Raw genomic sequence first — 13,311 nt, 5'->3', positions numbered from 1 at the left:
GCTGCTGTACCCGAACGGCACGGACGAGCCGCCAGACTACAAGGCGCTGCGGGACCATCTGAGGAAGGAAGGACGCATACGAAAGGAAGACTGCCTAGACATAATAAAAAAGGTGATTGACATAGTGAGCAACGAGCCAAACTTATTGCGGCTCCAAGACCCAATAACCATAGTGGGAGACATACATGGCCAGTACTACGACTTTTTAAAATTGCTAGAAGTGGGAGGAAACCCAGAAACGACTCAATTTCTTTTCCTTGGTGATTATGTGGACAGAGGATCGTTTAGTATAGAAGTCCTGTTACTCCTTTATGCATTAAAAATAAATTTCCCCAATAAGATTTGGTTAATAAGAGGGAATCATGAATGTAGGCAAATGACCTCATTCTTCAATTTCAGGGATGAATGTGAGTACAAATACGACATGGTAGTTTATTATGCCTTCATGGAATCATTCGATACCATCCCCTTATCTGCTGTAATAAATGGAAAATTTTTAGCTGTACATGGAGGTCTTTCTCCACAGCTAGTACTTCTTAATCAAATCTGTTCATTCACCAGATTTCAAGAGCCTCCTAGGTCAGGTATTTTTTGTGACATATTATGGTCTGACCCAATCGATGAAGATAAAGAAGAACATACAATTCAAACAGAGTCCTACTTCCCTAATGACATTCGAGGATGTAGCTACTTCTTTGGTTATAATGCCGCCACAACCTTCCTTGAAAAAAACGGATTGCTCTCCATTATAAGAGCACATGAAGCACAACTCGAGGGATACAAAATGCACCAGACTAATTTAAAAACAGGCTTCCCCATTGTTATAACCATTTTTTCAGCACCAAATTATTGTGACGTGTATAATAATAAAGGAGCTGTGTTGAAATTCGACAGTAACACCCTCAACATACAGCAGTTCAGCTTTTCTCCACATCCTTATCACTTACCCAATTTTATGAATCTGTTCACCTGGTCTCTTCCTTTTGTTAGTGAAAAGGTCACTGAAATGCTTTATTCCATTTTAAACTCCAGTGTGAATCAGTCGGATGAAGGAGTGAAGGATGTTGTGCTTCCTCCAGAAGTACTACAAATTATTAATTACATTGAAGAAAATAATATGAAGCTAGACGAACTCAGTGTGCGTAATGGCGTTGCCGCCACTCACCATACGGTACACGATGAAGGCAACTCCATCGAGCAAGGGGCAGACACACCCTCCTCTCCTCAGGCCAAAGAAGAAGCCCTTTTCAAGGATGGCTGCTTCAACGAGGGGGCACCAAAAAATGGGCAACTTTCAGGCCGGTCTGCTCATGTCGCTGCAGCGGCTACCGCTGCCTCCGCCTCGCTAGCTGGGTCTACTCAGCAGATGGGTAGCCAGGCCGAGCAAGCGGCCCAACGGCTGCACAACGAGGACGCCCAGGCCTCCAAGGAACGATCCGATGCCCTCAGGAAAAAGGTCCAATCGGTTGGCCGTCTCATGAGGGTCTTCAGGACACTCCGCAAGGAAAACGAACTCATTGTGCAGCTCAAGGGATGCAGCCCCGGCTACAGGATCCCAGTGGGCCTCCTCCTGCAGGGCAAGGAGGGCCTGGAGAACGAGCTGGAAAAATTCACAAAGGCCAAGCAGATCGATAGCATAAATGAGAAGCGCCCGCCGAACGAGTAGGGTACAGCGGCACAGTAGCACAGAAGCGGTTTAACGAGTCTTCGTGGACACTGCGTGACCAGTGATGATTATTCCGCTGCTAATCGCTGCACACGCCTCGTGCTTATGTGTGTACTTCCGCGCCCCCTCCCCTTTGCTAATTTAATTTTTTTTTTTTTTTTTTTTTTTTTTTTTTTTCCCTTCCCTTTATGTGTGCGCCCCTGTGCCTTTGCAGGGTGTGCACCTCGCTTCGTTTGACTTCGTCTTGCTTCTTACTACTTCGTCCCGCCACTTTATTTTGTCTTGCTTCTACACTACGTCCCGCTTCTACACCACGTCCCGCTTCTACACCACGTCCCGCTTCTACACTACGTCCCGCTTCTTTTATTTCATTTTGCTTGACTTCCGAGGACACTCTCCTCTGCCGGCGCGCGCAGGCGCACCGCTAATTCGATTTACAAATGTTTGCCCGAGAAATTACTGGGCATGACAAAAAAAAAGTCCTGTGCGATGTGGGTTTCCCCTGATGGGACCACATGCAGAGGGCCAGCTCCCCCAACATGGTAACACCGCGCACACCTATACGTTGTAGGCGTGGATGAACGAGTTGTAGTTCTGCACGGGGATGACCTGCTTCAGCCTGTCGTCTCGATTCGTGCCGTCGTCTGCGCGGGTTGGGGGAGCAGCATGTGTGGAGCAAATGCGTAACGGGCGAATAACATCTGTGCAACGGGTCAGTGAAAACGTAAAACAAAACCGCTGGGCATGCAGCCAACGGCACACTCACTCCATATCTGCACGGGGTGGCGGTCGATGAACATCTTCCCGTCCATGTTAAGGAAACACTTGCGGTATTCATAAAAAAACAAGTAGCTCTGCACATGGCTTGCGTGCCTTGTGTTCAGGTAGTAATTTTTTTTCCGTTGACACAATTCTAAGGACAACTCTGGCTCCAATAATTCGTCTTTTATCTGGTTGATGTTGGCGCGAACATTTTTGTGTCTGTGTCCACTCAGGTGAGTCTTCTTCTGCTGGGGGATGGCAGGGTGGTTCCGCTTTCCTTTTTCTTGTCCACGGGATAAATCTTCATCGGAGTAGCACTGCACGTTTGGAGTTCGCTTGGGGAAAAATATTTCCTCCAGCGGGGAGTACTCATACCGCTTCCTCAACACCATCGCGGGAAGGGGAGAAGTGTGTCTCTGCGCCCGTGCCCTTCTCTGCAGCGGCAAAAAAAAGCAGCAAAAAAAAGCAGCAAAAAAAAGCAGCAAAAAAAAGCAGCAAAAAAAAGCAGCAAAAAAAAGGTAGCAAAAATGGGGCAAAAAATTGCAACAAATTTGCGTCGATTTTCCAACAGAGCAACAACGTGGTTTTACGCGGCATGGAAAAATAATTTTCCAAAAAAAAAAAAAAATGGCTGGTGCAAAAATGACCTTCTAGGGGTCATCCCCACTTTAATAAGGGCAACGCGTACCCACACAAATTTGTATCCCCGGGCAAAGGTTTTCCTTTTTTTTTTTTTTTTTTTCCAGCTGCTTGTTGGACTGCAAATCCACTGCCTCTCTCACGCGGCAGGAACGCATAGTTCTGGCCCAGCTCATCTTCCACGTTAGCGGCCCCCAAAAAAAAAAAAAAAAAAAAAAAAAAAAACACTCCAAGTGAGAACTTTCATAAAGGGGTATATCACCCCACTTCTTTATTCCCCCCTGGCTAAGTTAAGAAGTCTGAACAGTTGCGTTACTTTATGTCACAAGATGGGAAAGAAGAAGTACGTCTACCTGCAGCTGTCGATGAACAGCATCGTGCTGGGCAAGGTATACATCCAACTGTTTGATGATGCAGAAGTGAAGAACTCAGTGGAGAACTTCCTCTCCCTGTGCAGAGGTAACAAGTACCACAGCGTGTACTCAGGGGAACCATTATCATATAAACACTGTATTGTGGAAAAGGTGAAAAAGAATAAGTGTATAAAAAGCGGCTACCTGCGATGCAAAGTCACGCATGATACCAGTGGCCAAATCATCCCTCCCTCGAATCGTAAAAACAATGAAGAAAAGTATGAACAAGTTGAATGTATTTTCGGCCCCAGTTACAAAAAAGAGAATTCACAAAGGAGACATACAAATGCAGGCCTTCTCACCATGGTCCAGGTGGGACCCAAACGTTGCTCCTCTGTTTTTAAAATCACCCTCAATGCTGTTAATAAATATAATGGAAAAAATACAGTCATTGGTCGAGTCGTTAAAAATATGCACATCCTCAGGGCCATCGAGTTGATGCCAGTTACAAGCAATTTCCAACCTAAAGTTTGTATATACGTTTCTGAATGTAATGAGGTCAGTGAGTCTTTCTTCAAAGGAGAGCGCGTTTCCTCCAGGCAGCAATACATTGACAGCCTCTTTGCAAATGCCGCCAATGCTAGCGATGGTAGCAGTGACGACAGTGGGAGCGCTGCGGCAGGCGCGCAGGGGAACCACAAGGACCCCTTCAGGAAAATCTTGGCCAAGGGGAAAAAGGGAAAGACAGACAAGACGGAAAAGCAGAAGGGGGTAGAGCTGCTCAATCGGATCCTGTCCGACATCGACGCGCTCTCCAGGGGGGAGGCACTGCCCAAGGGGGAAGCACTGCATAAGGGGGATGTACTTCATAAGGGGGAAGAATTGCAGAAGGGAGAAGAAGTGCGCACGGTGGACGCAGTGAAGACGACAGATGCAGTGCACAAGGCAGACGCGGTGAAGAAGGCAGACGAGGCGAAGAGCCTCCCGCGCAAAATGACGGACAGGCAGAAGAGGTTCCTCGAAATTGAACTCAAGATAAACCAGTCAAAGGGGCTGAACGAAGTGGAGGCCACGCGGGAGAGGTTGACTGGGCACCTCCCCACGCGAACCACCCCCGCAGCCAAGACAGACGAGTATGCCTGTTACCACTATGAGCAGAATGCTAGTGTTACCAACGCATGTGGGAAGCGGCCAACGCCGGGGGATGGGCCCGGGGACCCACCCATTAGTGATGACGACAAACCCAATGGAGGAGACGACCCACCCAGCAGTAGCGACGACAAAGAAGAAGCCGCGCCCATCTACACAACCAGCGCTGCTCAGGCAAAAAGCGTCTCCAAAAAGAAAAACAAAAAAGACCTGATCGAAGTCGACAGGGATAAAAAATTTTTTAAAAAAATGAAATTCAATTTTTCAATAAACAGAAATATATATGATGAGCAAAAAAAAAAAATGGGAAAAAGTTTTTACGGACACGACTTGTTAATGACAGACGCATCCAAGTGCACCGACAGTGACAAGAATAAGGTCATTAACTTTTGCAGGAAGCAACAGATCGTCCGCTCCACACTCAGTCGTAAAAGAAACAAAGAGAATGAAGTCTTCAAAAATTACATAAACAGGAGGAACAAAATGTATAACAAAAAACTCGACCGCTACTTCAACCAGCACACGGCAGAAATTAGGCAAAACTTGGAGCGCGGCGGGTAGCCCAGCCGTCACCCGGGCTGGGGAGTTAAAAAGAAAAAAAAAAGTAAAGAGGCTCAGATGGGTCCCACCAAATAGGGGGCCTACCCAACAGAGTCAATTCTCCGCTCCGCTGTGGCGTCGCTCCCGCTTCGATCCCGCTACCGCTTCGCTATAGCTTAGCCACATCACAGCTTGCTCCTGTTCTTGCCCCGCTTGAGCGTAAGGATGCGCGCAATCTCGAAGGGGTTCCTGACCAGCGGGGACACGATGTTACCGACCCGGTTGGACAACCGAGGAGCGACCAACTTAGCATGCGCTGAAATGTCATTCACCTCCTTGTTCAAACTTATGTTTAGCGTTTTTTCATAGTCCTGTTTGTCGTAAGGATAAGGAACCTTGTCAATAAAATATTTTTCAAATTTTCTGTCCTTCCTGTTGAACACACTAATGGTGTGAACTGGAATTTTTTTCTTTTTTTCAATGATCTCCTTCTCCTTCATAATTTTGTTTTTCTCCAATTCGAGTAATGTTTCGTAGTTGCACCATTCCCTTTCGCTCACCCGCTCCGTGGTGACTCTTTCATCTTCGCTCAACTGAAACAACTCATCATCCTCCCTCGGGATGTCCCCATTCCCTGCATCTGCATTCAAATTAACATAATCTTCATACACCCCATTCTCAAAATTGTACACGGAAAGATCCTCCCCCAAATTCTGCAGCACCGACCCGTCGTCAATCGCGTCAATCGCGTCAATCGCGTTGACGTCGCGCAGGTCCCCCGCGATGGGTGTGTCTTCCTCCGGTGGGTTCTCCCCCAGTGTGTTCTCCCCCCCGATGGATGCGTTTTCACCAGTAGGGTTGATCCGGGGAACTAGGCCGGATGAATTCTCCAACAGATCCACACCAAGTGCACTCTCCTCGGTGGAGTTGGCCCCTAGTTGCCCCTCCTCTGTGCCCAAAATACCGCCCTTCCTCAAAGCGTTCACCAAGTCGGCGTCTCTCGCGAGCTGCGCCCTGGCCTTGGAGGCCTCCTTCGCGCTCGACCTGCGCACTTCGTGTGACAGACCCAAATCGAGACGACCCCCCTCAACGCCACTGCCCTCATCAGAGGAGGTGTTCGTCATGAGATCCTTGTCGTCCTTCCTTCGTTGCATCTTATCTAGCAGCCTCTTCCTCTGTTCATACAATTCTTCGTCCCGCTTCCTTTCCTCTGCGTTTCTCACAAAGGAGAATCGTTCGAGGTTCCTTTTTTGTAATTCCTTCCTGACTTTGTTCTTTTTGGTCAGGCCGGATGATGTGTTGATTTGGTCATCGGGGTTACGCCCTTCCTCACCCATGCTGCGTCCAGCCTGACCAATGCTGCTTGCCTCCTCCTCATCAGTGCCAGTCCCCCCCCCGTCCTCTTCCTCCACAACGGCCCTCTCGATGATCCTCCGCAGCACGTTCTTCTCTTCCTTCTCCGCCTGGAAGCTCCGCAACATCTGCTTCTTCAACTCCTCATTCTTGTACCGATTGAGCAGCCTCACGGTTTTCCTCTTGTTCACATTATTTATTAAGTTCCTTTTCTGCGCGTACTCTTTTTCATAGAGGGCCAGATTTTGTGCCAGGTCAGGGTCTTCCGAGTGTATCTTGGCAAAAATCTTTTCCTCCTCCTTCTTCTCCTTCATTCGTAAATGACGACGGTAGGACTTGGACTTAATCCTCTTTTTATATTTGTTTTTTTTTTCCTCCTTGAGTAACAATGCTTTCAGCTGAGCAATTTTTTTCAGCTCGTCCCTTTTCTTCTCCCTCTCGGTCTTCAACACGTCGTCCGACACGATGAGCATTTTTGACATTCGCAAATTTTTCTGCATCTCGGCTTCGAACTGTAGAGCGGTCAGGGAGTCTTCGCGATTGCCGACCGCGCCACGTCCCTCGCTGCGTTCATCGCGGTCCCCTTCGCCCCGTCCTACTTCATCCTTTCCCTCCGCCACACCACCTCTCCTTCGGAGCAGGCTCTTGTTTAGGAACTCCTCTGAGTTGACCTGAAGCGGCCCATTCTTCCCGCCCTGCCCAAAGTGCACCCCCTGCGCGTTATTTATAACGTAAAAAGATTTGTTCATTTTATTTATTATATCAACATTGTTCACGTAGGCCAAGTGTTCATTTATTTTCTGTTCCTCCAGGACAGACATGTGCCTCAATGCCTTCCCTTTCTCAACTGTTCCCCTCTTGAGCATATTAATATCTTCACCTATTTGTTCTGCACACACACCATCTGTGTATATGAAATCGGCAAGGTCTACTCGTTCAAGTGGCTTTTCAATTTTGTACACGTCGCCTTTCTGCGACATGTATTGATACGACTCTGCCTCCGCGTCTTCCGGAGGGAACCCATACCCCTCCACTTCTTCATTGTCCTGCCCACGATATTTTTTCCTCTTCAGGAATCCCTCCTCCTGGTAATTATATTTCCTCAAAAATGTTATGAGGTTTGCCGAGGGGTCGCTCTTCTTGCCCATCCCCTTGGTCTTCATTTGTTTGTCCTCCTCTAGGATAACGTCCTCTCCTTGGAACAACTCCAACCCGTCTGCGTCTTCTTCTTCATCGGGTGCTTCATCGGGTTCGTCATCAGTGGGGTCCTCCTCTTCCGTCTGCCCCTTTTTTTTCTTCCCCTGTTTCCCTTTGGCAAGCTTCTTCCCTTTGCGCTTTTCCTTTCGCTTCCTCTTTTTGAGGGCCCTCCTGCTGTCACCACCGCAGTCGTCGTCATCGCCACTGGCATTATTAACGCTGGCCCCCTTCACTTGACTCATTTTTTTCTTTATTGTCCCCTTGAGGGAGGGGATTTTCCCCTTTTCTATTAGCCTGGCCATTTTTATCGCTGCAGATTTTTTTGCAAGGCCGTCCTTATGGCGCTTCTTCTTGAGGTCCCCGCCGCCCATCTTCTTCGCCTTGTTTTTTTTTTTCTTCACTCGCATCTCTGCCAACCCCCCATTGAGCGTCGTCGACGCATCCTCGAGGTGGTCCTCCATTGATTATTCCCCCCGTTCGCTGCGATCCTCTGCATAAAAGGTATACTTATTATGCGCGCTTAAATGTTGTTACCTCGCGCGTCTGGTACACGTTTCCGGACGAGCAATCCTCGTCTCGCAGTGTCACGCTGGGGCAGGCGAAGCTGCGGAAGGGCAACAAAAAAAAAAAAACATCACAGCAACATACAATCTCTAGCTAAGGGGAACTATATATATATATATAAAAAAAAAAAAAAAAAAAAGCAAAAAATAAAACAAAAACAAAAAAATAAAATAAAAAATATATTTATTTAAAATAAGAAAAATATGCTTACATTTAATTGTATTGTAGGAAATTTGGTGCCAACACGCAGCCGATTTTTTCAACTCGCGCGAGTCGGAAACCCCGATTTTGGACCGCATGCAGGGGGAATGACCCCAATCCATATATGATGCTGTTGGAGGCATCTCATTTTGTCGCTTATGCCACGTGCTCTTCCTGTAGATGCGGGAAAAATTCACGAAGAAAAATTTTTGTTTCGTTCGCCTCTCACAAAATGTACCTGTCGCGTTGCAATAAGGAAGCAAAAGATTTGTTAAAACGTTTAAGCTTCTTAAATGAGTGTAGCACCAAGACGTGCGGGGCGAGTTGGTGAAACAACGAAAGACCGCACGTGAGCAGCATGGGAAGAGAACGGGTGCCAGGCATACCATCTTATAAAAAGGATCAAACGGAGAGAATGAAAACCCACCTTGTACAAAAATTGCGCAAACGGATTGTAAAAGTAACATATGTTTTGTAGTTAGAAAAAATATATACATTCCTTGAGGGGAAGAACCGCTACCCCCACTTTTGTGTGTACTTCCTCTTAGCAACGACGTCCTGCACGAGAGAAACCTCTGAGTCCTCGGGGGGGAAGCTTTTCTCCACCGCGCGCTTTACGCCATCCCTCTAACATTCAGCAACGGCACAAAGAGTGTTGGTAGAAGAAGACGGCTAGTCCGAAAGACAGCAAAAGAGAAAAGAGCAGTGAAGAGATGCGAAGTGAAGCGAAGCGAAGTGAAGCGAAGCGAAGCCCACTTGCATCAAGTCAAACATATCATGAGTAAAAAAAAAAAAAAAAAAAAAATTAATCTGATCATACAAACGCGAACAAATTCAAGTCATCCACATGGATGCAAAAAAAAAAAAAAAAAAAAAAAAAATAATAATAATCTAACGAGTTACGAAAAAAATTAAAAATAATTATAGCACTGGCAGATATAGTCAGGCGTGATGGACGAAGCAGATCGAGCGCAGAGGTCAATATGTGTGTTCGTCCACTCTGCCTAATTCGAATTTATCAGACGCAGTGAGTCCTGCAGGGCCTTCGTGTAATGGTTCACCGCCTGCACGATGTCATCATCGGCCGCCTCGCGCGCCTGCGACTCCAGGATAAGTCCATTCTTTATCGTTGCTATTTCCTCCATGACGAAGGTCTGGAAGTTTTCATTTTTTCCCTTCCTCTCCCTCTTGATCTCCTCAATGTAGGAAATTATTTCCTGGTACTTGCTGTCTCGGATGTTCTACGGGGAAAGTACAAAAAAGGAACAGGGTTAGAGGGGGGTGTTAGCGCGGCCAGCCGCGCACACGTCGCACACGTTGCACACGCTTCCTGCGCACACATCGCGCAGTGTCCGACTCACCTTCTCCGTGGCGATGCGACTCTCCGACTTGCGCTCGAGCTCCTCCAGCTTCTTGCAGATGCTGCTCTCCTTCTCCTTGTTGCTCGCCTTGTCTTGCTGAAAGGCGGCCTGCAGGTTGGAGAAATCACGCGCGATGCTGTTATTCCGTTTTTCCAAATTTTGAACACACTTCATTTTCTCACTTTCTATGTTACTGGCAATGGTGTCTACTTTATTGTCTAGAGCTTTTATCGCTTTTTCAATTTCCGCAACCTTGTCCTTTACAACATGCTCAATTTTCTCCTGCACCTTTAATATCTCGGAGGAAAAAATACTTTGAATCGCTCGGTTATGTTCAATTCGTTTCTTAATTTCGTTGTTCAAATTTTTTTCTAATTTATTTATGGCTTCCCTGATCACAAATATTTTTTCCTTCTCCACATTTTTCTTTTGTAGAATTTCATTTTTTATTTCCTTTTCAAATCCTTCAATTTTTTCACACAAGCGTTTAATTTTTATCTTTGTGTTGCTGTTGATGCACTTGCCTTTAGCTTCGATGGACCTCTTGGTGACTTCAGCGAACAGGAGTCCTCCTCCGCCTCGGTTGTCACTGCACTCATCACCACAGTCTGCGTTACCGTCAGCGCCACCGCCAGCACCACCGCCAGCACCACCGCCAGCACCACCGCCAGCACCACCGCTGCTCCTAGCCGCCTTCTTCAAGCTGCACCCCAGACTAGGATTCCTCTGAACCTTCTCCCTATCGCTGCGCAGCTTGGCGGGATTGAAGAAAGGGCCTTCCTCCTGGTAGGTTGTACTGCTAGCGTGCGTCCCCGCACTGACATGCGTCCCCCCACTCACATGCGTGCCTCCACCCATACTTAACTTTAATGCAGATTTACTCATGACTCCCTCCACAAAGTCATCCCTCTTCAACATGCTCCCCCCTTCACAATAATACAAAATGTCATTCTTAATCAAGTTTAGCGATTGGTTGAAACTCCTCCTGGTACCACCAAAAGTGTTATCTTGCAGAGGGGAAATGTGTTTCGCCTTGTACGCCCGCATCATCCCTTCCCTAGCACTCTTCTCTTGTGCACCCTTTTTTGTTTTGTGTTTGTTCACGCATACTCTGGTTTGAACTTTCCGTAGCTCGCTGTTCATGTCGGTGCTCAAGTTGCTGCTTCTCATTTCGTCCTCACTTAGGAAAAATTCGCTGCCGTTACGGATTAGGCTTTTTTCCTTTTTTTTTCCTTCACCTTTGCCGTACAAGGGGGCGTTCCTCCCTCCAAAGTAGTCCCCAATGTTCGCGCTATCATTCCCTTTGTCATTGCTGCTGTCTTTACTGCTCCCTTTGCTGCTGTCCTTGCTGCTTCCCTTGCTCATGCCTCTCTCACCTCCCTCAGGGTGATCATCGTCATCGTCGTCCTCAAACTCCTCGTCCAACTTAAAATTACCCGCGCTGCCCCTTTCTCCTGAACAGAAGGTACTCCCTTTTCCGCCCTTACCAAAATTGTGCATGCTCTCCCGGCTATCGTAGCAGGACAGGTTGTCGTCCGACTTCTTCTGAGACTCACTGTCCCTTCCGTTTCTGCTCGAGGGATCGTTCGTGTCAAACATTTTTTTTTCTCGTACGGGTGGTGAGTAGTTCTTCTCTCGTTGGTTGAGCACCCTCCCTGCAGTGGCAACATCTATTTGGTTCTCTCACCCCACGATCTCTCTCCTCGTGTAGCGATGCGTGTGGTATTGGCTCCTCCCTCTACACCTTCTTCAAAAAAACCTTATCCCCTAATCCGTGCAACACGTGCTTATCACCACTGCAGCTGCTTATTTTTATTTTTATTTTGTCCCCCTACGAGTGCACGTCAAATTGGCAAAATTTTTCGCTGGATGATCAAACAAGGGGAACCGATACAAACACAAAGCAGTGTCTGTAAATATATGTGCGTCAAAACTGCACAAGTCCAGACTCCTTCCCACACATGGAAATGAGTTCACATGAGCACCCTCCAAGGGTAACTTACGCTCAGGTGAAAACGCGCCGCTAACTTGTGTTTGTTGGAAGTGCCCCTAAATGACTGAACTACACTCATAGGGGAAGGAAAAAAAAAAAAAAAAAAAAAAAAAAAAAAATTGATCAACGTGTGGATGCAAAATGGGGCAATCACCTGGACACGAACAGTTACACGCTGTCTTATCGCAAAGAAAAAAAACGCAAAATAAAACAAAAAAAAAAAAAGGTAAAAAAAACACTTAAAAAAAAAGGAAACAGCTTTCACTTCAAATGAACGGAAAAGAATTGTTTTTTATTTTTTTGGCCGTCTTTTTTTTTTTTTTTTCATTGTCATAGCTGGCATGGGTGAGTCCCAATTCGTGCACAGCACACGCTTACCCATGTATTTCTGTGTTTGGTAGGCCCCGGGGAAGGCAAACACTCAACCACGCAGGGACATGCAAATGTTCGTATGCACAACAGGACGATCAAATTTGTTTGCCACTCCTCAGTAACTTGAAACATGCACGTATCACTCCTCTAGGGGTGCAACAAAAATGTCCAAGTGAAGCACCACACGATTAGTCAGTCATACCAAAAAAAAAAAAAAAAAAAAAAAAAAGTGATAATCCAAAATGACACTTGCATACAGCTAACATAACTTCCCCTCTTGTCGCTAATCTGAACAGAACAGTTGCAATTTTTTTGCGAAGCATGTGTCTTCGGGTTGGGCAGGAGAGGCCCTTCGCGAGAATTCCAGCGCTTGCCCCATGTGTGCACATGTATGTGCGTGCAGAACAGCACATGGCGTGTAGCGCCAACTGTGTGCCGTCCTTCCCCATTCGAATGTGTCACTTCTTCCCCTTGTGTGACTTGCAGAAGTTGTAAAAGGTGTACGCGCCGCTTTATCATTAACACGCCAGAGGGGGAAAAGCCACCTAAGGGTGTGTAAGACCGACCGAGCGGTTTAGTGATCTCCTCATACGGAAAACAACTAGGTTACTCTTCACACAAAATGAATCGGGTGAAACACAAATGGACATACCTTATACTTAAGCGGAGAAGGCTGCATACGTATATAACCCTCCTGTGCGCAACCACTCAAGGGGAAAGTGCAGAGAGCCCTTGACTAAATCGGATCGGCATAGCACCCGGGGAATAAACCAGACAAGGCAACGTTCATTTTTCGACTTTTCCCTTTCCTCTTCCCCTTCCCTTAATGGATCATTCCTTTCCAATTTAGCTTACACTACAGTATGTTCTTAAAATCGTGCTGTGTTTTCTTATCCAACGGAGCTACTATTTTTTTTTTTTTTTTCCCTCCCCCCACCGCTACTCCTGCGTTTCCTGCAACTATGGTGCACAGACATATGTGCATGTGAGCAACGCATTTCTCCTCATCAGTTCAGAATACATTCGACGTGGAGGTCTTAAGGGTGTTGCAAGCTTTCTCCCTATCCGCCATTACGTACATGAAGTGAGGGTTGCCAAATGTGGTTATAAAACAGAGACGCTTTAAAAAAGGTGTGGAAGCTTGAATGTATTTTTTTTTTT

General features: G+C 46.7%; 5 protein-coding genes across 5 annotated transcripts in view; 2 read left to right on the top strand and 3 right to left on the bottom strand.

Moving 5' to 3' along the window:
- Positions 1-1,666, top strand: part of AK88_05091 (uncharacterized protein) — a gene marked incomplete at both ends in the record, with an annotated part of 7,953 nt that extends 6,287 nt beyond the window's left edge. The window contains one exon of the mRNA XM_012482693.1: positions 64-1,666. Coding sequence (XP_012338116.1) covers positions 64-1,666 — 1,603 coding nt within the window. The remainder of the gene's footprint in view (positions 1-63) is intronic.
- A 558-nt stretch (positions 1,667-2,224) lies between these two features.
- Positions 2,225-2,820, bottom strand: AK88_05090 (uncharacterized protein; the record flags this gene model as incomplete). The annotated part of the gene is made up of 2 exons (XM_012482692.1): positions 2,225-2,310; positions 2,433-2,820. The coding sequence occupies 2 exons, from the start codon at positions 2,818-2,820 to the stop codon at positions 2,225-2,227; spliced, it is 474 nt and encodes a 157-aa protein (XP_012338115.1).
- A 576-nt stretch (positions 2,821-3,396) lies between these two features.
- Positions 3,397-5,130, top strand: AK88_05089 (uncharacterized protein; the record flags this gene model as incomplete). Its single annotated transcript, XM_012482691.1, has 1 exon — positions 3,397-5,130. One exon carries the CDS (start codon positions 3,397-3,399, stop codon positions 5,128-5,130), a length of 1,734 nt encoding a protein of 577 aa, XP_012338114.1.
- A 164-nt stretch (positions 5,131-5,294) lies between these two features.
- Positions 5,295-8,120, bottom strand: AK88_05088 (uncharacterized protein; the record flags this gene model as incomplete). The annotated part of the gene is made up of 1 exon (XM_012482690.1): positions 5,295-8,120. One exon carries the CDS (start codon positions 8,118-8,120, stop codon positions 5,295-5,297), a length of 2,826 nt encoding a protein of 941 aa, XP_012338113.1.
- A 1,308-nt stretch (positions 8,121-9,428) lies between these two features.
- On the bottom strand, positions 9,429-11,384 carry AK88_05087 (uncharacterized protein; the record flags this gene model as incomplete). The annotated part of the gene is made up of 2 exons (XM_012482689.1): positions 9,429-9,665; positions 9,786-11,384. The coding sequence occupies 2 exons, from the start codon at positions 11,382-11,384 to the stop codon at positions 9,429-9,431; spliced, it is 1,836 nt and encodes a 611-aa protein (XP_012338112.1).
- Positions 11,385-13,311: the final 1,927 nt, after the last annotated feature.

Source organism: Plasmodium fragile (assembly GCF_000956335.1).
Source record: "Plasmodium fragile strain nilgiri unplaced genomic scaffold supercont1.93, whole genome shotgun sequence".
NCBI classification, from domain to species: Eukaryota; Apicomplexa; class Aconoidasida; order Haemosporida; family Plasmodiidae; genus Plasmodium; species Plasmodium fragile.
The sequence above is the reverse complement of the archived record's forward strand: the minus strand, read 5'-3'. Positions and strand labels throughout refer to the sequence as shown.